Here is a 24,236-nt window from a genome sequence, read left to right as displayed (position 1 = left end):
ACGTGATGGGAGTTTACAGGTGATAGTCTTACAGTCTTGGGTCCAGTGGATCTTGAGGACACATTTTATGTTCACTTCCCTTCATCAATTTCAGGAATCTTTCCCGGTGTTTTTATAGCTTGGCAAAAGAAAAATCTCAATTGTTTCTTAGCAAAAAGCTTTTATAAAATATTTTATAGTTTGGCTAAACTTTGTGTTTTCCTAACAAAATTGAACTCTTCTCCTCCCCCCCCCCCATCTACTCATATGAAAAGGATAATTTTCTTTATTCATGATATTAAAAAAAAATTCTCATTTTCCTGTGAGAACAAAGCTTTCATGTTTAGATATTCAATGCCCTTTTAGGGAAAATAATAAAATTGATTTTTTAAATGGCTCGGGGCCTTTTGCACTTTACATATCTTAGGGACTCAGACTGGAATACATAATCCAGCCCTGGCTATTTGCCAAGATAGTTGGGAAGACAAATCTACGTTCTGGATGTTACTGATCCTCTGACTACCAGAAGCTGGGACTGAATGAAGGGATCACTCAGTAAATTGCCCTGTTGAGTTTCTTCCATCTGGGTACCAGCCATTGTTGGAAGACAGGATACCAGGCCAGATAGCCATACTGGGTCAGACCAAAGGCCTGTTCTTATGTGGTAATTTCTGTTTATATCACCCTGGAAGCTCTCGCTCACTCACTTGCTCTCGCATGCGCGTGCGCGCACACACACACACACACACACACACACACACTAATGTTAAGAGTTCCTGCATCTTCTCATCCACTTAATTCTCTCATCACTGTGTCTATTAAAGACCCCCTTCTGAACATTTTCCCTAAGCTGCATGAGCTAAAGAGGACTGCTGCCTGTATGGCCAATTATGCCCATTTTCAAGCTAAATTGTGCTGCCTGGCACTGGTATCTGCTAACAGAGCCTCAATGTCAATGAACATGTGGACAAGGGGGATCCAGTGGATATAGCGTACTTAGATTTACAGAAAGGTCCCTCACCAAAGGCTCTTAAGCAAAAGTTAAGTTATGGGATAAGAGAGAAGGGGTCCTTTAATGGATTGTCTTTTTAACCAGTTAGACAGGAAACAAAGGGTAGGAATAAATGGTAAGTTTTCTGAATGGAGAGGTATAACTAGTGGGGTCCCCCCTGGGTCTGTCCCAGGACTAATCCTATTCAATTTATTTATAAATGATTTAGAGAAAAGGGGTAAACAGTGAGGTGGCAAAATTTGCAGCTATCAAAGTGCTCAAGATAGTTAAGACCAAAGCAAATTGAAGAGCTTCAAAAAAGATCTCACCACACTAAGTGATTGGGCAACAAAAATGGCAAATTAAATTTAATGTTGATAAATGTCAATTAATGCTCATTGGAAAAAATAATCCCAACTATACATACACTATAACGGGGACTAACTTAGCTACAACTACTCAAGAGATATCTTGGGAATCATTGTGCATAGTTCTCTGAAAACATCCAGTGTGCAGCAACAGTCAAAAAAGCAAATAGAATGTTAGAAATCATTAAAAAAAGGGATAGAGAATAAGACAGAAAATATCTTATTGCCTCTATATAAAACCATTGTATTCCCACATCTTGAATACTGAGTACAGATGGGGTCACCATCTCAAAAAAGACATATTGGCACTGGAAAAGGTTCAGAAAAGGGCAACAAAAGTGATTAGGGGTTTGTAACGGGTCCTATATGAAGAGAGATAGAAAAGACTTGGACTTTTCAGCTTAGAAAAGAGGAGACTAAGGGGGGGGATATGATGGAGGTCTATAAAATCATGTGTGGAAAAAGTGAATAAGGAAGTTATTTACTTATTCCCACAATAAGAGAACTAGGGGTCACCAAAAGAAATTAATAGACAGCAGGTTTAAAACAACAGAAGGAAGTTTTTCTTCACTCAGTGCACAATCAGTCTGTGGAACTCCTTGCCTGAGGATGTAGTGAAGGCTAGGACTTTAACAGGGTTCAAAAAAGAGGTAGATGGACCTAATCTCCATGAATCTATCAATGGCTATTAGCCAAGATGGGTAGGAATGGTGTCGCTAGTCTCTGTTTCTCTGGAGGTGGGTGATACGGGAGGGATCACGTGAGGATTACCTGTTGTGTCCCTTCCTTTTGGGGCGTCTGGTATTGGCCACTGTCAGCAAACAGGATACTAGGCTGGATGGACCATTAGTCTGACCCAGTATGGCTGTTCTTAAGTTTTGAAATGTACTTTGCAAGCAACAAAGTTAGCACCATGAGAGGTAAAGCAGCCTGAGAGGTAAAGCAGTTATCACCAATATTTTACTGATGAAGAAGTGGAGGTACCAAAATTAATAGCTTGCCCAAGGCAACACTGGAAGTCTCTGGAACTGAGAATATATCTTCACATATGTTCTGTGGCTTAACCAAAGACCATCCTTCATTAACAAATGTGACAGTGATTTATAAAGGCAGAGTACACCACCACCTATTTCTTAAATTGAAAATATTATCTTGCATAAAATTACCAATACCAGCATATTGTGTGTGTGTGGGGGGGAGGGGGGGGGGGGAATTTGAGACCTTTGTTAAAAATGCACCAATTTCCTATTGTTTCTTCCTCTGGTCTTTCAGAACATGACACTCAGTTCCTCAGTTTTTGTTTTGGAACCTTTGTCCTCCATGGAACCAGTTTCATGTTCTCCAAGATGTGCTCTGTTTTTTCTTCCAGGATGCAGAAAGTTTTTTTTAAATGGATAACACACACAGACACAGGAGACCCAAACTTGCCATGAAAAACTCACATTTATTTGATTAAACAAAAATAAAATAAACTGCATAGGAACATTTTAAAGTCCAGAGAGACACTGACTTTGTTTTAAGGCTGCCAGTAGCTGATACAGCATCTCCTTGCTACATCCTTCAGCCTTCTCTATGGACCACAAAGATACATTCAGAAGCCTCCATTAACACAAGAGTTCTCTAACAATGTTAGTTTGTTCTATGTAACAGTTTGTTCATGACCTGTCATGCTTTCTTCTTTGCTATATGTAACATTTTAAGTTACAAACCCCAGCAATTTTTGTCTATATAGACAAGTTAACCCCTTTTTTTGGAATGTGGGGGTTGTGTTAATGGAAGGGTTTTTTTTTTTAACATCATCTGTTCTGTTAACACTTATAAATGCTCTGTTTTTAATGTATTGCTCAGTGCACTGTCTGTCCCACAGCAAATTTTTTTATTATTAGGAAAACAGCATGATTAAATCACTAAAATAGAAAAGCAGAGTGAAGCAGAACAGGAAACTACAAAAGCAATTACAAAACACACAACTTCCAAGAACTGACAGACTCATTCTGGGTGTTCGTAGCATTACTGTGTTGAACTACATCAAGATGACAGTACTTCTAATTTAGTAATTGTATTTTATAAGATGGTTTTGTATCTACAGTAACTCAAGCGAGGACTTAAACTTGCTACAGAATTTGTTGCTGGTCTTAATTGGACAGAGCTATTTGTTTTTGATGGTTCCAATTTCTGTGAATCGATGCCTGAACAAAGGACCAAATTAGATGGCATTTATGGCCCTTGCTCTTATTACTTAAAATATATCAACCACCAACCAAGACAGGCATGACAAGTAATGAACAATACAAACAACAGTCACATACAGTAAGATCCCTCCCCACCCCCACCCCCAATTTGGGTGACTAAACACACCTTACAAACTAGTTAAAAACTTGAGTCATTTTAGGAAGAAAACAAAAAGCAAAACTCAAAACAGGAGATCTCTTCCTCTGAAGGAAAGTACTACATAGACTGAGAAGTATCCTATAAACCTATAAAGGAGTTTACTGGTCTGGTAGTTTAAAGAAAGGTATCTACCCTACTTCACTACATAGACACATAACATTCAATCAGTAAGGCTCTGTAATGAGCTTTCAAACAAAAATATCTACCTGAGTTTGTAAGCTGATACAATCATTAAGAGAAGGTCTAAGACCATGCAGGTACACAAAGCTTTTTTAGAACCATTATTGGTTAAACCATGATGGAAAAAGATGCCAAACTGGCTTGTTAACCCGTAAGATCACTTAAAAAGACATCAAGGTACATTTTCCACCATAACATTTACCAAACTCAACACAGCATATAACCATTAGTGGTTTTCTGTACCCACCCTTCTAACTTTTGTCACTCAATGACTAAGGGAGAAAAACATGAATTTTTAATACAGTAACCTGATAATGTACTTCTCTAAACTTTATTCCACATGTAAAATAATGGGGCTGTTGAATGCCGCTATTAAAGTCAAATAAAAACCCAACATAAGGGGTGCCGCTGGTAAGAACATTCCCTCTGAACTACCTTTCAGGAACAGGAACTTGGTTGCACTTGTCATGGTGGAAAACATCCTGTTGCATCAAGAAAACTACATATACAATCACCAAGTCAAAAATTCAATCTCATTCCCTTCAAGCATTTGGTATAGCATTGCGTTTAAGGAATTATACCCTGAGAGTCTTTTCTGTCAGGGTACATTTGTAGGCAGGCAAAAATAGATAAAATATTTTTCTCTTGTAGAGAGAAGACCTAAAGGTCTTAAGGACATAAGAACTCTGCAAATAAAGACACAAAGTATGTCATGTTGACCAGTAGTGTCATAATACTGAAAAAAAAACAGTTTCAGTTTGCATAATTTCCAGTGAATATGAATCAAGCTTATAGGAGGATGATTAGAATTAGATTTGCCTGAGTGTACAAATATTTGGTTTTATTTACAATTATCTCGCAAGGGCAGTCTAACATTTTCACAGGGAGGCAAACAACAAAATTGCCACTTGTACACATCTAATATTTCCATTTAAACAAAACTTCTTATCCCACAAGCAGGATGAACCCTTCCCCTGCTTGCAGACTAACACTTTCTTCTGAGACCTGATACTAAACTGAGGTAGATGATTTGCTTCTCCATGGTGAGGTAGAACTTTAAGAAACAAAACCAGTTGGGTCTCTATTTGTGCATTCTGTACCACAGCAAACTGGATTTCACTGATCTCCAAAGGACTCAAGGACCTGAGGTACAATATTTGTCTAACGCGAGTACCAGTGTTTAATTTTTTAGACAGCTCCAAACTGTTTGTCTAAACATCTCTATTTTTTTAAATACCCTATTACCTTTTGGCACCATTTGGATACACTCCTTTAAAAATAAAAATAAAAACACTTTGGCACACTTTTTTTTTTTTAAAAACCAGAACTGAACATAGAAATCTTATGATCTTCAAAAGAAATAAAACATATGGCTGGATCAAGCCTAAAGACTGCTCTTGAAATAAATTAATTTGGCTTAACTATAACTAAACAGACTGAGTCGATCGCCAGCAGTTCCAATGGAATGCCACAACCAAGTGCCTTCTTCTGTTTCTAAACTTGATTATTTTTGGCCCTAACATACACTAACTTTTAGGTTTTTCCCTCTTTGTGGTATGCACTTGTGGGCTTCCCCATATAAGTTATACTTAAAGGGTATAAATTAAAGGAGTGAATTACCGGAGGGTACTGCATTATCTAGCATCATGGCTGCCTCACAAGCCCTTAGCCTGTACATCATTGAAACTCTCCCTGAAACAGTTTTGAAATTACAGGACTGCATAATATGGCTGAATTAGGAGAGGATGACAGTTAACCGATGATAACTTTTCATCAAGTGAAAATTTACTGACGGCCAACATTGGTTTAACCTGGCACAATTAAATTCCTTTAAGAGCATTTAGTGCACAAGTCTATAGATCCAAAGCTAGAGCCCAGGGGGAAAAAAAATAAACTAACCTTCCTCTAATCCACTTCTACCAGCTCAGAAAATCATCCTGAATATTTTAAGAAAAAGCAGGAGTTTGCAACCCAGCATCAAACATTTCTTATCTTTCCTACACTCCTGTCCATTCACCTGTTTTCTACACACATCAGGACAGTGGAGGCATTATCCAACAATAGTCCATGAGCATACCTAGAATATTGTCAGCCAAATTTGAAATCCTACCAATTATACACCAAACAAACAAGCCCCTATGGGATATATGTTGTTGGCATTAAACTTTTCCTATATTATTACACTACTTACTCTCATTGCATTATAAACACTCCATCTTACAAGCTACACTAATATTTTTCAATGAGAGCAAGTGTGCTTAGCACTACCTACTCCAGTAACAGTATAGGAAATATTTTGGGCAGCCATACAGCTGTTTTTTTAAAAAACAAAAGCCTCCCAACATGCGATGTTTAACACTTCAAAGTCAAATAGTTTTGTTTGTGCTGTAAGCAGATCCAGTGAATTAAATAACTAGCAACTTTAAAGGAAGACATTGTGCCTCCCCAAAATAAAGACAAGATTTGTGGCCTTCTCCAATCATGTGCAGCAACAACATAATATGAAATTATGAAGGTCAATGGAATTCTACCAGCTGTCAGGTCTCTATGCAATGTAGTGATGGAGACCGACAAGAAGAATTTTACTACAATTCAACTCAAAGCATGCCAGAAGCAACTAAATACTTGTTTTAGAATGCCAGGGATGGGGGTGGTGGGGCTGGAGCAGCGGCACAGGGAGAACAGAAAATACAAAAGGGCAACATCCACGAGCATTAAGCAGAATAGCTTTTCTGGCATAAATCCAGCCCAGACAACCACACAGGTGAAGGCAAAAAGGCCAAGCATTTTTAACAAGACAAAGAGGTGAAATGGAGGTATTCTGCAAATTGTCAAATTAAAGCTTTCAACCAGTTATCTTTGGTATCTAGGTCTTTGAGTCTAATTGGTTCTCACAGCCAAGTTACAAATAATTCTCTCAGTGAGAAACAAACAAAACAAAAACTATAGACGTTCACAACTACACTTTACCACAAAAGGAAGGAAAGTGGGTTGTGAAAACTAACACGCATTCTGAAGAGCCATCTACAAGTTTAATGAGAGCTCTCTCTAAAAGATAATTTTTATGTTTTTAAACATTATTCCTTAAAATTAAGCCCAGCTGACACCCATTGCTGAGCATTTACTTCATGAGGTATTAGCTGAAAGTAGCACTGTTACATTATCCTGTATAACATTATCCTGTATAATTTAGGGGTTTTTTGGTGTGTTAAAAAGGTTTTTGTGATCTCACTGACTCCCTTTTCTCTGTCCACCTCTTAAAACCCTCACTTCTTAAGTGGCTGCTGTCGTAAACTTGGACAAATGATTAGGATTTCTACAACAGGAAATTAAATTTCTTGGGAGTTGTTATGGTAACAGGAAAAGCAGCAGTAGGAAGTGAAAGTGCACCTTGAAATTTCTCATTAATTTGAAGAGTGTCCTTCAATATTTCAGATTGCTTGTGTGTGGTGGTTGGGGGAAAGAGATGAATCCTTTCTCCTGTACCTGTGGTGAGGCACTTCAGCCTTTTAGTTAATAACCTCTCTTCTCCTTTAGGGCTCTTCTCTTATTGGAAGAGAACACACAACTCTTATACCACTGCAGGGGAAAACACTAATTGATGCACCAACTCTTCAATTTCTGCACGATGCAAAAGCTCTCCATTCCCTAAATTTGTCTTTATGGTTTGCCACTTATGATCCTATCCAGAAAGGAAGGCAGTTTCTTGAGAATTCATATCAACATCAATAGCTAAGATATTCAGATTCAAGCTACTGAAAGGTGGACCATATTCCACTAGGGAAGCAAAGTCATATGGCTTGGTAATTGAAGCCCCTCTTAAAAAAAAAAAAAAAAAAATCTCAGCTTTCCAAAAAAGCCAAGAATTCCCATCCTTGTTGAAGCTAAACTCTTGAGTTTAAAGCATGTAACCAGTCTAGGGTTTAGACACTGTCCCCATTTTAAATGCAGTTTTTGGAGCAGTTATGGATGGATGATACAGAGCTTTATGTGACTCCATTTTGCCCCGTGCTGGCTCTCTTTCACCAGGGGCCATGCCTGTACGTTAAAAATGTTCTTTGAATCTTTCAATTTAACTTTTTATTTGACGGGAGAGGGAGAAAAAGAGAGCGAGAATGAGAACAAATAGTTCAGCTGATATCACTGATGGATTTTGAGATTGGATTTTTTTTCTCTGAAATGCACCCTGAATTTCCAAAGTTGTGCTTTATGTTCATTTTTGGGGAAGTGTATTTGTACGGACAAACATATTAATCTTTACTCCCCTAATTAAAGCTTTTTAAGGGAACACCAAAACAACCCCACAGCCATTTCACACAAAAATAAATTTAACTCAAGGGTTCAATCTTCCCTGTTTTGATGCTCATTGTATCAGGCATCGATATACAAGGGTGACCAACACATAATGGAGGAAGAATGGAACGTTGTTTTTAAAATTGTCACTAATAATCAAAGGCTATAAAGAAATTAGAGACTAAAGAACACATTACAGAAATTCCTGCTTTTTTCCATTATACTTTTTATGACAAACTACACTAAATCACCAAAAATGATCGATTCCCCCCCCCCAAAAAAAAACCTGTGCATTTTCATAGGGGCTTCACTTTGTGCTATAGGATTAATGCACTTTTCAAAACATAAACTTGATTTTCCTGACTAGTGAACCCCACCCACCTTCCACAAAAAGATCAAAGTCTTCTGGAAACAAGACACTATGCTGAACAGTAAATCAAACACACTGAGGTATAAAAAGGAGAACAGGAAAAAGTTCTCTGCTGCAGCAGCATTAAAAAAAAAAAAAAAAAAAAAAAAAAAACCCCAAATCCCCACAACCCTCCCCCCACAAAAGCACAGTACGATTAAGAACATAAATTCTCTACAAATATCTAATACAACTGATTTTTCCCCCATTTAAAAAAAAAATTAGAGTGCGCCTTTTTGGCTTAGTCTACAGAATTCACCACGCAACCACCTAATGTGCACAGCAACACATCTTTGTGCATGATGTCCCATGTGGGGTAGAGGTAAAACTTTACTGCTGGGGAAGAGGGGGAAGAACACAAAGATAATGAGGTAGATAGAATTTATAACTTTACAGGATCACTCCCTACAGAAAAGATAAGTACATTCATCTGTAAAAAATTAAAGATGAGGTAGGTTTGAATTAACGTTGTATTTTTTCGTTCTCTTAAAAGAATTTCCCTGAGACAGTTTCTTCCTAATTCAGATAACAGATTAGAAAATGAGAATTCGATTGTTTCCGAAGTCAACCACAACAATCATGCCATCAGGGGTGACAGCTATACCTGAAGGACGGTCCATCTGACCAAAGCCACTTCCCTGAGTGCCAAATTTGCATAAAAAACTACCATTGGACTCAAATATCTGCACTCGGTGGTTCCTAGAATCTGCCACAATGATGCGCCCCTCTTGATCCACAGCCACGCCTTGCGGGCGCAGAAACTGGCCGTTGCTGGTGCCTTCTGACCCAAGAAAGCGTGCCGACTGGCAATCTGGATGGATGACCAGGAGCCGATGGTTGTTGAAATCTGTTACTACCAGATGGCCTTCATGATTGAAAGTCACACCCCTTGGCGAATCAAAGTGCTTCCAGAGTGCCCCTTCGAAGCCATATTTATTCAGAAACACACCATCAGGTCCAAATAGTTGAATCCGATGGTTCCTCGTGTCAGAGACGAGGATTTTGCCCTCGGAGTTGACTGCCACATCCCATGGGTAATTGAATTGGCCATTTTTGGTTCCTTTTTCCCCAAATTTCAGAATAAACTGCCCATCAAATGTAAAGATCTGGATGCGATGATTATCCTTGTCAGCCACAACAATCCTACGCGAGATATCACAGGCAACACCAGCAGGGCGATCAAACTGACCAGGCCTGGAGCCCAAGGTGCCGAATTTGTGGTGGAAGGTACCACAAGGCTTAAACACCTGAATACGGTTATTACTGCGATCAGCAACAATGATGTACCCTTCTTTGTCTACGCAAACTCCCCAGGGGCGACACAGTTTGCCATCGTTGTCTCCCTCGCTGCCAAACGAAAGCCCTGGTAGTCCAATGCCGATGTAACTGCGCCCAGATTTTACCATGACCTTGAATGGACTGTTCTCTATGTGCTGGTTGCACATCATGACCGAAACTAGATGCTCTCCCTCCAGCTGTGGTCTGTAACTGACCAGGTAGGTGCCATTCTGCTGATCATTGACATCTGCACCAAACAGGTTTCCGTCAGGGCCCATCACCACTGCAGAGATCATATCACCCCCCGAAAGGCGTGGTTCACCATCATGGTCATAACCTATCACTGTGAAGGAGGCCACTTTGCCCTGTAGTGCACGTTTGAGACCTTCCCCAGTGGCTTTGGTCAGAGGAGCAAAAGCCCCACTGCTGACAAACCCCATTGATTTAATGGCCATATAGAGAGCCTGGTCAGGAGGAGTGAACATGACTCTGTCATCTTCCTGTGGCTGTAGAAGGCCTCTCACATTCTTCAGCTCCTGCACCTGAGCCAACATGCGGTCCCGAGCCAGAAGGATATCAATGCTACGACCCTCCTCTAGGACCTGCTGAACTGCACTAATAGTGTTGTCCAATTTATTTAGATTCTGACGCAACTTTTCAACTTGCAGGTAGAGGGATTTGGCTTTGACTTGACGAATCTTTTCCACCTTTTAAAAAAAAAAAAAAAACCCATTACATTTATATTAAAAGTCAGCAGGTAGTTCAGAAATATTGTTAAGTGTTATTTTCCTACATAAAATCATAGTGTAGTTGCTCTGGGGATGTTAGGAGATCATGACAAAGAGAAAGTGGTCAGTAAGACAAACTCTGTGAAGATGTGATCTACATGAGGAAAATTAATGAAGGGAATGTGGGTACTTATTGCAAAATGAACCTCCTGAGAATCATTCTTCCGTCCTCTGACAAATACAGCCTTAATTAAAAGCAACACACTTCTGCCTTGAAGTGTTACAGTACTAGTTTCCTAGCTGAAATAATAAAAATAATAATCTTGCTTTGCAATTGTCCCATCTCCCAGGCACAGGGAGCACAAAGTGTCTGGTATAATAGTATGTAGAGGCAGAGTGAAAATTAAGTTTTTCTTCAGTACTTTAGAAATCCATTCAAGATGTTAATGGCAAAAACACATGCCTTGTAAAGTTAATGAAACGTGTAATCACTTCATTGTTGCAGAGTGCACTCCACCATCAGTTATGCAGCCAACCAAATTTCAGCCAATGTGTCCATCCGGTCAATGCACATAATGTTTGAAGACGGCAGTTATGTGTTTACTTGGCTGTTTAACAGATGAAGAGAAAAGTTGTACAATGGTGAAGGGTGGACATGTGTTATTAAACTTATAAAAGGCATGCAGTTTCTACCAAGTGTGTTTTCAACATGAACATTTTAAAAAGATGCTCATTCCTTCCTTTGGGCAGCTCCCTAAGGTCTAAAATTTTCAAAAGTGACTAGAAAGTCACTAATCTCTTCTGAACGTTTAGGCCTAAAATGCTGCTTAAATTTTTTTCCTGGCTGTACCGAGTTAAAAGAAAAACAGACAAAACTGTTGACAGTCTGTTGTTTCCTCTTAAAAAAAAAAAAACAAGCTATTTTAAAATTAATTCCAAAAATAAATGTGTGTGTCCAGTGAATGTGCAGAATCACACCTGTACAAAAGGGATGCAGGGAAGTGGCAAAGAATATTTTCAACCAATTTTTTGTTTTTATTTAATTGGGGAAAAATCAAAAGTTTTGTTTACATCACAATAGCAACATTCAAAATTTAAAGCTGTGTACCAAAATGATTTGTTTTTCTTAAATACAAATGTAAGGGGGGGAGAAACATGGGCCTAAGTTCAGGCCTCAACAATAGTGAGGTCTAATCATGGGTGAAATAAGTGAGAGAGCTCAGAGGCAAATTGGAGAGAAACAACTGCAGGTCACCTTGTAAACATGTTTTGGTCTTAGCTGGTTTTTACACGCCTTTTTAATAAAAGGCTAATGTTTTAGAAAAATGTTACACTGATAGTTACTGATATGTATTTATGCAGCTGCTAATAAAGGTGTTTAAAGTTAAATAGCCAATGAGACAATAGAAAATAATTATGGTAAAAATATGGACATAATACTAATTAAATAAGAGGTGTTCTAATTGCTTATAAAGAGAGTTCTACACAGTTTTGATAGGCATAACCTTTCTCTGATAGATGGGTAATACCTATTCTTCTCATTGAAGGAAGGAGATGAATGGATTGTTTCACCTTAGAGTGTGAATATAAATGCAGTGAATGGTTCTATAGCAGGCATGTCCAAAGTCCGGCCCGCAGGCCAATTGCGGCCCGTGTTCCGGTTTAATACGGCCCCACAGGTAATTTGGCAATATCTATCTTTTATGGCCCCCAACGAATCCATATGTACTGAGATGAATACATTGTAAAATCTCAGTTAATGTCAGCTGGTCTAAATCAGTTATAAATATATTTGGACACAACATGTATACTTGGTGTTATGTTCCTGTTCATATTTTTTTGAACTTAAAAGTTGACAGACAACCTTTATTACCAATAATATGTAATGTACTTTACAATGTTCCTGACATATATTTCAGCTTCTTGGATTTTTTTTTCATCTGGCCTTCAGATATGAAAGGCAGAGTGATTTAACACCTGTTTAGATTTGTCATCCATGTGACGAAATAAAAAGTATGCTGTTTGCAATAAACTTTGCATAAAATAGTTAATTTGCATTTAATTTTAATGGTTCAAAGAATGTCAGGCAAAATGGTCGGCCCTCACGCATGTTCACTTCATCAAATCTGGCCCTCTTTGAAAAAAGTTTGGACACCCCTGTTCTATAGTGAAGCTCTTTTATTTAATATAAAATTCGTAGTTGAGCAAAGTCTTCAATTTTATCACTTGTGTCATTTACAATCCTCCACTAAATTGTCTGCAACTGTCCTGGAGACTCAACCAAGGAGGAATGCAGGCAGAAGGCAGAAATTTTAAAGCCTGAGGTTTTTGCATAGTCCAGTACCTGCGAGTAAGTCCGGGGAGGAGATGGGGAACCTCAGGAGGATCAAAACTCCCTCAAAAGAACCCTAATTCTACTCCCAATATAAAAACAACATACTGCTCTAAAAACAAACTGTGTGTAATTTTATACTTTTCAAGTGCACCACACATGAGAGCACACTCACAGCTCCAACTGGGACAACGTGGCAGTGAGAAGGAACTGGAAATGCGATCAGTCTGTGCCACCCTTTATCACATTGGAAGAAACCATGAGGTGAGTCAAGGGGCACAGAACAATGGAAGCTACTAATTTCAAATCTCCAGCTCCAAATGCAGGCGTAAATCCTTAGTGGAATATAACCACATTTCAGAATTTCCCTATGAACCAGAAATTCCATGTTTTGGCTGGTTGTTTGTGGTGCAGCAAGAATCATGGCTACTGTATTTCCCATTCATTCGGATTAAAAAAGTGCCCATTTTGAATCCAACAGAAAGAGATTTATTATGAGACAAATTCTACCACCCTCATTCATGCTGAAAATACCGTAAAACTCAACCTGATTTTAAAATGGGAAAGCCTGAATTGCAAATACCAGTCAAAATACAACTCAGCACAACGTTATCACAATCTGTCCCTAATGTAAAGGCAGGTCAGATTCCACCTGTAAGATTAATTGTTAGTTACTAAACCAGATACATATCCCTATAAAAAAAACTTTTACCTTCCATAGCAGCTCACACTCCCGCTCTTCCAGGGCCTTCTTATGTCGAGATGTCATAGCTTTGACTTCAGACTGCACCACCTTCGCTTTCATCTCAACTTGTTCTGCCACTGCTTGGGCCTGTTCAATACTCAGCTGGAGAAGAAACAGGACACACGATTGTTTAGTCAAACCAGTTTAAGTTGCATTAGGTGACGGCTCTTACATTTAACCCAGTGGCTCCAGCACAAAAACTGAAACAGGTCAATGTGCTCTTATAATGCTGCTGTAGGGCAAAGTTCAAGGCAGCAGTTTTCATGTAGCTTTTCTGAGTGCATGCATTTCACATACTAGAGTCCAGAATTTATACAGAACTCACTACAAAGGACCAGATTCTTCCCCAGCATAGCCAATGCAACCCCACTGATAAGAGTGGCGTTCCACAGGAGTCACGCTAATGCTGATTAAGTAGTCCCACAGCAAACCTATATTCTTTACACAAGTGTGTGGAGAACTGAAAATGATCTAATCCCCCAGCATTTTAGACTGACAATATATTTGATACAGAATAGAAATCACTTCTAGTAAGACTTCTGTTTTCCACTAATGCAGAGGTCCCCAAAATGTGGGGCATTCTGCTACAGGGGCATGGAGGAACATCAGGGCAGGGTGGATGTTCAGCCCAGGGCAGCCCCCATGGGAGCAGAGTATGCCACTCCACCCCCTCCCCACTCCCAGTTCTACCCCGGCACATCCCTCAGCTCCCAGACCCACCTCCAGCCTTGGTGCAGCTGTTCCGAGATTCACACAAGCCTCCAGTCTTGGCTGAGAGTGGAGCTGTTAGCCCCTATTCCCACCATGCTGTGTTTCCACTCCCATTCCCAGCAATGGCTGCAGACCACGTGCGAGCTGCAGCGTTAGCCTCAGCCCCCTTTCCTGAGTCCAGTGGTCTCCAACCTTTTTATGCCCAACATCACTTTTTGAATGTCAGAATAAGCCAAGATCTACCCCATCCTTCCCCCAAGATCCCACCTCTTCCTTGAAGCCCTGCCCTCTCTGTTCTCCTCTCCATCAATTGCTATCCCCAGCCCTTACACACTCTCAGAGTATGACTACACTGCCACTTTTTTCCCCGATTCTCCTCTTTAGACTGGGTCAAATGTCTGAAAAACCCCTTCTTTTGGAAGCCCCCTTATTCCTCATGGAACGAGGAATACAGGGGTTGCTGAAAAAGCAGGTTTGCTCTTCCACTAAAAAAAAGCAGAAAAACAAGCGTCCCTGTGGTATCCCGGAAAAACTCTTGTAGTCTAGGCGTATCCTCACTGGGTTGAGACAGCATGTGTGGGCTCTGGGGTGGGAATGAGGGATTTGGGTGTGTGAAGGGGTGAGAGGTGTAAGCTCTGGGAGGAAATCTGGATGCAGGAAGAGGTGGAGAAGGGGATGCTGGCTTGGGGAGGGAGCTCCAGGCTGGGGAGTGTTGGGGTGCTGAGCAAGCCATAGGCTTGTGGATGGGAGGGTGCAGGAATCTAGACTGGGATGTGTGAGGGGGCTCAGGGCAGCGAAGTTGGGAGTACGATGGGCTCAGGACATTTATTTGCCATGTGTGGATGTTGCAGAAGTGTTGTGGCAGAAGACTTAAGAATGTGGGGGTGCAGGAGTTTGGGAATGTGAAAGGCTTAGACAGGGGGTTCCGGTGTATGATAGGGTCAGATTTGGGGGATCAGGAGGGGGGGTGGTACTGGAGTGTTAGGATGCTGTGGCCAGATGGGGGCTTGACCCCAATTGGGGGTTTGTTGGCCAGACTTCATTTTTAAATAAAATATGTCAAACACAAAAGGGTTCAGCATTGTCTTTATTTATGAGAAGTGCAGGGAACCTGTTTTGAGTCAGGGGTCACTGACCCATAGAAAAGTCAGCTGGGGCTACACAAGTGAGATGCAAATAAGAAACTCCTCCAGGGGTCGTCCCCCCCCCCCCCCCCCCCAAGCCTCACTAATGTGGCTCCAACTGTGCTGGTGGGAGCAGAGGATACAGTACGGAAGAAGGGTGCTAGTTGGTGCTGGGGTGGGGACAGGGTGCCAGTGGGGGCAGGGGACAGAGTGCCAGTGGGTGCTGGGGCAGGGGACAGGGTGCTGCCACAGAGGATAGGGTGTAGGTGGGGGCAGGCTGATGGGGCAGGTGGCAGACTGCCAGTGGGTGCTGGGGCAGGGAACAGGGAGTCCCAGGTATGCACCTTCTCCCAGGACTCCTCCCCCCTTTCCTCCTGCAGAGGAGGGAAGTCCACACGCACCTTCTCAGGGAACTCCTGCCTCCCACCGCAGGGGAAGGACGTCCCTGGCACACCACAGACCTGGCCTTTCAAGTACTGCACCAGCTGTTTGGGGAAGGTGGAGCAACCAGCGCACTTCCTGAAACCCCAGAAGTGGTGCCCAGCTGCGGGACTTCTATCCACCCCGTGGGAAGCTGGCGCTACTTCCGTTGTTGCTGGAGGTAGGTAGTGGGGCTTCTTGGAGGTGGGATGAAATGGAGGGGTCCCCCCGAACGCCTTGTGATCGATGTGTTGGTGACCACAGCCCTAGTCAGTCTCATTACTGTCCTCCTCCTCCTCACAACCTCAACCCCACTCGTATCCCCAGTGAGGGTTGGGGACACGGACAGAGGTAAAGGGGGAAAGACCCTCAAAAGTTTTGGAACTACTGCACTAATGTATAGCATTTCCATGCAAATCAATTGTCTATTACATGTAACTTACTGAAATAAATCAACTTGCTAGAGGAAAGGAGTGCTGGTACATGCAAAGAAAATTGAGTCTATTAGCACTTTAAAACTGGAGAGAGACATGAGCAAGTCTTAGAAAGTGATGCTTCACGTCCTCTAAACATGAGTGTAGTTGACTTTCCTGTTTTATATTTAATAAAGTGAAACTATCAGCATTTGTACAATTTAGTCAGAAATTTTGTGTAAATATTTTAAAAAATGAGTCAATTTAGAAGCATACTTTGAGCCCCCAGGAGATGGGAAAAATTCAGATAAGTGACCTGAAAAATTAGAAAATAATGCATATTACTCTACACCTTTGACAGCGCTTTGTATACAGTTCATTTCAATGTCTCCCCAATACAGCAGGTCAGTTGTTTCTCCCTGATTGTGTTTCATACAACAAAAAGGGAGAGACAATTTTGTATCTTTAAAATATTTCAAGCCATAAAAATTGGCAAGGCAACAGGAGTACCAAGAAACAAAATTAAAAAATTGACTAGATTAAATTAAAAATTAAGCCTCACACAATTAACTTATGGAGAGAGAACCTGAATCTACCCCAAGGAAGTCAACTACACAATTTTCAGATAGCTAATGAATCGTAGTTGTTAAAAGCTGCCTGAAGTCAGACAGAGGAAAGTTAGGAGCCATGAAGCTGTGCCATCTACATACAATAAATAACAGACCAGACCTGAAATAGACCCAGGAGTTCATGAGTTACAGGTCTTCATTTTTAAAATCAAGGCTCCTTAAAACAGAATTAATTATGAAAGGCTTGGGCTAGGTTTTCCTTAACATTGAGGCTTCTATTGTTTGGCTGGAGACAGTTTTCTGCAAAGCTGAATTATGAGGCAGCATCTCTGTTTGCACTGTAATAGCCCGAGGTTTGCAATGGGGTTAAAAAAAATCTAAATGAAAGCTTAGCATTTGCAAATTATTGCAAAATTAAGCAAAACCAATTATGATCAGATCCTCGTATGCTCACAATTTCTTCCCATTGCAGACAAGAACAGGTTTGTTTGTTTGAGTGCAAATAAAATAATTTACAATCTCTCAGAGAAAAGGCCTGGCATATTGACAGAAAGCATCCGCCACTATATAACTACACATGAAAACGTGCATTGTTCTGTCAAAGGGCTAGGGCTAGCTTAGGCTTGATTTATATATAAAAAAAAGAATGCCTACTGAGCATGCTCAGAAGTGCCTTTTCAGTTTAAAATTCCCCCCCTAGCCTACTCATGAATGTACCTAAAGACACCAATATTGGGAGTTCATTACTCTCAGATGTGTAATCAAAATATGGATTATTTCCCTTTTCTCCCTAACTCTTCCACTCCCCAACACTATTTTTTCCACCTCTGCATACAGCAGAAAGGCAAAAAGTTGTGTCAAACTTTTGACAAAGGCCAATCATGGAGATAACCAGGGGTGGACAAATTTTGGAAAAACCTACTTACCAGACTTGCCACCCTCCCCCCCAAAGTGTTTTTTTAATGGCATAAATTCCTAATAAGAATAAGAACAGTAATTACTAATAAGTTATTAATAAATATCACCCAAGTTATTAATAAATATATTATAAACCTCTACCTTTTTTCTCTGCTGCCATGTCTCCTCCCCTTGCTCCATCAGCTCTCCTGGTGCCTGCTACCCCCCAACCCCTCACCCTCCTTTGCTGTACTGACTCCTGCCCTTCTCACAGCCCTCAGCCTTCCTGAGACCTGCCCCCCTCTGCCAGTAGCCCCACTCTGATCATGTAAGCCACCCTTCCTCATCCCCTCTTCTAACACCTCCCTCTACACACCTGCCCTGCCTCTCTCCTCTGGTGCTGGTCCCTCCTCTGCAGGTGTCTGCCCTTCTGCTTCACCCCCAGAATCCCCTGGCACCTGCATCCTCCTGGTGCCTCCCCCTTCCCTCACTGCCCTTACCCACCCCCTGTTCCCCTCTGCCCCTGTTCCCCTCATGCCCCTGTGCCCTCACACATGCCTTGCTCCATCCCCACCTTCCTCATGCCCAGCCCTTCTTTCAAGCCATCTCCCAGAACCTTCCCCTCCCCCCTCTAGTCCCCAGGGCCCTTACCCGCTCCTCTCCCAGCATCATCCTCCCACTGACACCTCCCCTCCTGCCCTTTTCCTCAATGTCTGCACTTGGCCCCCTGGCATTTGTCTCTCCTGCACCCCGTCCTTTGGTGCCTTCCCCTTTCTTCTTCTCATAAACTCTTCCCCTCAGCACAAGCCCCTCCCCTCCCCCACAGCCCAGCCCTTTCCCCTCCCCCAGAGCCAGCTCTAGGTTTTTTGCTACCTCAAGCAAAACATTTTTTGGCAAACCCTCCCTTTTTGTTGTTGTCTTTTACACGTTTGCATTTTGCAATGGTCTTTGTTTGTTTGTTTGTTTTTGTCCCGGCATTTTAGCCCTATAAATAGCAAATAGCATTTTCATTTGTTTTTTCCATAAAGGCAAAGGCACTCCAAGTGAACTCCCCCTTTAACTTGCTGCTGGGTCACAGCAGCCTTTTCCCTGCCCTGTCCAGCCCCTCCCTATGGACAAGCACCCCTCACTCCCAATGCACAGGGGGAGCAGGGTGCAGGGACAGCACAGAGCCAGAGGGGTGCAGTGACCAGTGGAGGGGTATATGGGGGTGGCACGGGGACTGGGAGGCACAGAGCCAGAGGGACACAGGGATCGGGGGGAGCAGGGTGTGGTGGAGGCACAGGCAGAGGGATCGGGGTCTAGGGGCAGTGCAGGGAACTGGCAGCACAGAGCTGGGGGGGGCAGGGATCAGGGGGAGCAGGGTGTAAGGGCAGCGCAGAGCCAAAGGGTCGCAGGGAAGAGGGAGAGCAGGGGATCCAGGGTGCAGGAGAGACGTGGGGAACAGGCGGCGCGGAGACAAAGGGGGGCTGGGGCCTTGGCAGGACTGGAGCCGGCAGGGTGGGGCCTGGCTACACCACAGCCAGCTTCCAGGGACACGCAGCCAGAGCCGAGCTGCTGCAGCTCTTTAAAATCAGCGGGGCCGTGTCACACCAGCGTCCTGGCATCCCGCCCCGCCTCCGCACGCCAGATCTGCACGTAGGCAGCCCGGTGGCAAGAATCACCGCACTTCCCCCTTCCCAGTGGCGCTCTGCTCCTCCGCCGGCCGGCGGATCGGATAGGGCCGCACCGCCCGTAGCGCGGGCTTCCGCTAGCCCGTCACAACGGCCCACCAGGCCAGTCTGTCCCTGCACTCGCCAGCTGGTAAAATCTACTCGCCATGGGTGAGCAAGCGTATTTGTCGAGCCCTGGACATTACAATTCCAATAAGAGTGGTCAGGAACTTACTTTGTGCACCCTCACTTATATTTAACACTATTATGCAAAACCCACATATTTTCTCCCTGGTTAGAAGCTCTTTAACATGATAATTGGTGTTTTAAACAAATTAAAAAGGCAATAATGACGATGCATTAATTTCTGATAATCATGGCTCTAAAGTTATTAAAATGAAACTACAACATGCCTCATTTATCCTAATCAAAATAATCCACTTTTTGTTATCCGGTACTGTAGTTTTGGTATTTTATGATTACAAGTCACTCAGAGTTCTTGCATGGAGGGTGACAACATCCAATGTTATCACTGCAGAAACTTATCACATATTTCACTCTCAATTAAAAACCCAGCCACTGTGATAAAATTTATTTTTCTAAAAAATGTACAGATTGGAGGCCACGTAAACATCTAGGCTGTGTCTAGACTACATGCCTCCGTCAGCAGAGGCATGCAGATTAGACAGATAGGCAAAGGCAAATGAAGCCGCGATTTAAATGATCGCGGCTTCATTTACATTTACATGGCTGCCGTGCTGAGCCGACAAACAGCTGATCGGCTGTTTGTCGGCTCGCGCGCTAGTCTGGACGCTCCCCTGCCGACATCGAAGCCCTTTGTCGGCAGCCCCGTTATTCCTCGTGGAATGAGGTTTACCGGGGCTGCCGACAAAGGGCTTTGATGTCGACAGGGGGAACGTCCAGACTAGCGCGCGAGCCGACAAACAGCTGATCAGCTGTTTGGCGGCTCAGCGTGGCAGCCATGTAAATGTAAATGAAGCCGCGATCATTTAAATCGCGGCTTCATTTGCCTTTGCCAAAACAACAAGTCTACATGGCTCCGTCGACGGAGCCATGTAGTCTAGACATACCCCTAGATAGCATTAACTTTTCCTTAGGGACACAAAGATATGAGAAAATTGCCTTTTGTACATTCTGTAAAGGTCCATTCAATTGCACAATAAGAGTAAACTCCATTTTAAATATCATTTTCAGAAGCATGGAAATGCAATACCAGGGTTGTATGGTTTGGGCCTCATGTTTTGACAGCTGAGGTTAATAATCCTCAAAAATGCAATCCTGAGAAATAGAAGAGAAAAAAAGTGTTGTAAGTGTTTGTCTATCTAGTAGGGGCCTCAAACTAGGCTTACAGTCTGGTTGTGAAGGTCGCTGCATGGGCTGGTATGGAAGATGTTTATAAAATCTTATGACATTTGAATCAAATCTGACTTGGGTTAGAAACTTTTAAGAACACTAATTTCAGTAAAAGACTATCATTCTAGAACTTTATAAATGCTGGCAGCCACTCTATAAATGCAGATAACATCTACATTTAAGATATGTGAAGCAATATTCCTTACTAGTAGACCATCTCCTTGATAAGAGAAGAGAGGAAGTTACTTTAAAAAGGAAACAGGAAAAAAAAGGGATATTGAAGTTCCAGGCACCTACATTCAGCCTTTCAACCCCTGGGTATCTTACACCAAATTCATTAATATTCTGGATTGTAGAAACAGTGGAGATTCTATGGCTCAGTAGGCCAAGGAAGCACAGCCTCTGAGAAAACAAGAAGGATGGGACGGATCCTGAGAAAGACCCAGGAAGGTGGCAGCAGTAATCACACTCTGGATGAGCTCTATCCCAGAAGCAAGACAGAGCTCCCCTTCAATGAAAGGGCTGGAATATGTGGGTTAGAAGAGGAGCATGTTCTACTTCCTCTTAGGAGTCTGCTTCAGACAGGCCTTTGAGAACTAAGAACTAGCTCAGATGCATGGCCAACTGAATACAATTTAGAAGATTATTTCAGTTTTACATTTATAACAAACAAACAAACTAGAAACAAGCAAAATAAAGATCTGAGATTAAGTGCTTCAGAAGGCATCCATGACCCTCCTGCGAAGCTATTGGCTGGGTCTTCAGCATGAAGAACATACCACTCTTATTAGACCTGATATAAAGATATAACCTTGCAATTCTTGTACAATTTTTTTGGAGCCCAATAAGCACAAAACAGAGTGATCAGTGCTAGTGTGAGGTGTCCAAAATGAATTGCTCATCTTCTATCTGACCTATGATTTATCAAGTAAACTAAATATTTATCAGCTTCCTCTGCTGCAGTGAAAAGGTGTCTCTGAAATTGAACTAGACCCCAGCAAGCACAGCAAGAGGTAATCTCTTGTAAAACAGTTAGGTTTTTTTAAATGGATCTTTGTATTTTCTTCTCTCAGGTTACCTTTCCTCAAGATAGTCAAGGAATAAATCCCAGACAAAATGAATACTATACATAATCAAGGCTTATTTTGTAGTGTGATTGTCCAGTTCAAGTAGAAATCTATGTGATTCAGAATCTCCTGCCTAGACTGAAAATTCTGCTACCCACTTTTCTAGAAATCACAGTTCCAGCAGCCTCAAATCTCCATTTTTAAATAGGCCTTCTTTTCACATTTCAGTCTCTTTCTCGGTTAAGTTTTCAGTAAGTACCTCAGGAATACTCTACTGTTAAGGACATCGCTTCATAAGCTTCATTTCAATTAGATATTGATGCATAGAACACATCTCTTCCAACAGCGAGTCCAAAAAAATGAGGTTTACTGAGTCGTACTCCTAACTGATCATTTCTAGTTATTTTGGAGTGATCTGCTTGGATGATGAAAATACAGTGTTCCGCTCTTTCAGGATTTGAGGCACCCTCCACTTCTGTTGTCTTTCTATTGCTGTTTTCATAGTCTAAGACTTAAAATGCACCAGACACAAATAAAACATATTGTGTAAAACCACAAAACCCCAGCTGACTGTGAAAGTGAGAATAGTCTCAACGAAGGATGGCTGTAGCACTGCCAACCACCAGAGCTGTTGCTGCCAGCAGCCTTTCAATATTCATACTTTCAGATTTCAAACCACATATTATTAAATACTATCATAGCTCCTGTTGGAAGAGTCTTTAGTCTCCAAGTACCTGGGAGCTTTTAGGGGGATGTGTCATTTTTCAGTTTATAATTAATAGGGAGAATGATTTAGTCCTTAGATGGACATTTTACTTTTCCAAAGAACTTGGGCTATACCAACATCCTGACATACACAAACGCAGTGAGAGGGGCAGGGTCTGGGCTCAGGAGCCCAGGATGTAATACTTGAATCAAACATTCCATTCCAAGGTGAGACAACAGATCCAAACCTGCTCAACTAGTTCCTATACTCCCCTAGCCAGAATGGAGCTCACTGGAGCTGCCCCTAAAAAGGAGAATAGCAAACTGGTGTCAGAGGTATTCAAGGACACTTCAGGCTACAATAGAGAAATGCTTTTTTCTGGCTAGAGTACATACTGAGGAGGTACATTCTGCATTTTAATATGGGACAAGCTACAGACTGAACCTCTTGGGTCTGGGACACTCTGGTGGCTGGGAGTCCAGTGCCCAGGAGTGGGACCAGGAGGAGGGAGGGCTGGCAGCCTGGAAAACAGCTGGGAGCCCAGCACCGGGGCTGGCAGAGGAATCAGCCTTGAGGTAGAGAGCCGAGAGCCTCGTGCTAGGGCTGGCAGCAGCCCCTGGCTGGGGGTACAGAGCCCAGCAGCTGGGACTGGACCAGCAGTGGCACCCGGCTGGGAGCATGGAGCCGAGTGGCCAGGCAGGTCTGGCCCACATTTTGGCACCTGAGGCAGGGAGCTCAAATGATGCCCCCATGCCACATTTTTCCCTGCCAGCCTGTTATGTCTCTTGTGCCCTCCTTCCTCCAGCACAGCACTCCACCATCTCTGTGCATCTAGAGCAGAGAGAATACATATGCACCAGCAGCGGACAATTTTCTACACTCTGGGTCCTAGTGGCCCTCCCCCCCAGTCTGGCACCTGAGGCAGCCACCTCAGTTCGCCTCATGGTAAGGCCAGCCCTGTGGCCAGGGCCAGCCCAGCAGTGGCACCCACTGGGGACTGGCAACCGGAAAGCTGGGGGGGCTGGTGGCAGCGCTCAGCCAGCGGCCAAGGAGGGAGCTGGACAGGTGGCTGGACCAACAGTGGGCCTAGGTGGGGGTGCAGAGCCCAGAGGGGAGCCTGACTGGGTCTGCTGATGGAACCAGAGTGAGCCCAGAGCTCATCAGCAGAGGGTCAGAAATTGACCTCCCCTGGTCTGGCAAATTCCCTCATTCAGAACCACTCAAAATTCTACCTAATTAAGTCAGTGTAGTTTTCACCAGACCAGGCCAGAGACCAGCTAGATGGAATCCATGTTTAGGGAGGTGGGAGATGTTAGGATTTTTGGGAGGGGTGTGAAAGGCACTAAAACAAAAAACAAGGAGTTTTGATGGAAATAAGGATAAAAAGCTTGAAGACTGGCAGACTGGAAACGAGTAACAAAACTCCATTTTTAAAGCAAAAAGTAGACTCTGGTTTGTATCTTTTATAGATAAGTTTTTCCCCAAAAATTTTAGGCATGAGTAATTTGCAAAAATTCTAGCATTTGCAACATTCATTTCCCCTGACATTCCTCCCACGCCAACATTTTAATTCAAGGAATTTAGCAAACGGAATAATATTAAATACTTG

At 42.5% G+C, this 24,236-nt stretch overlaps 1 protein-coding gene across 1 annotated transcript in view; it reads right to left on the bottom strand.

Moving 5' to 3' along the window:
* Window positions 1-719: 719 nt before the first annotated feature.
* Window positions 720-24,236, bottom strand: part of TRIM71 (tripartite motif containing 71) — an 88,902-nt gene continuing 65,385 nt past the window's right edge. Inside the window, exons 3-4 of the mRNA XM_075921963.1 lie at window positions 13,662-13,796; window positions 720-10,596 (exon numbers count right to left, since the gene is read on the bottom strand). Coding sequence (XP_075778078.1) covers window positions 9,145-10,596; window positions 13,662-13,796 — 1,587 coding nt within the window. The 3' untranslated portion in view covers window positions 720-9,144. The remainder of the gene's footprint in view (window positions 10,597-13,661; window positions 13,797-24,236) is intronic.

This window comes from Pelodiscus sinensis, chromosome 2, assembly GCF_049634645.1.
Source record: "Pelodiscus sinensis isolate JC-2024 chromosome 2, ASM4963464v1, whole genome shotgun sequence".
NCBI lineage: Eukaryota > Metazoa > Chordata > Testudines > Trionychidae > Pelodiscus > Pelodiscus sinensis.
The sequence above is the reverse complement of the archived record's forward strand: the minus strand, read 5'-3'. Positions and strand labels throughout refer to the sequence as shown.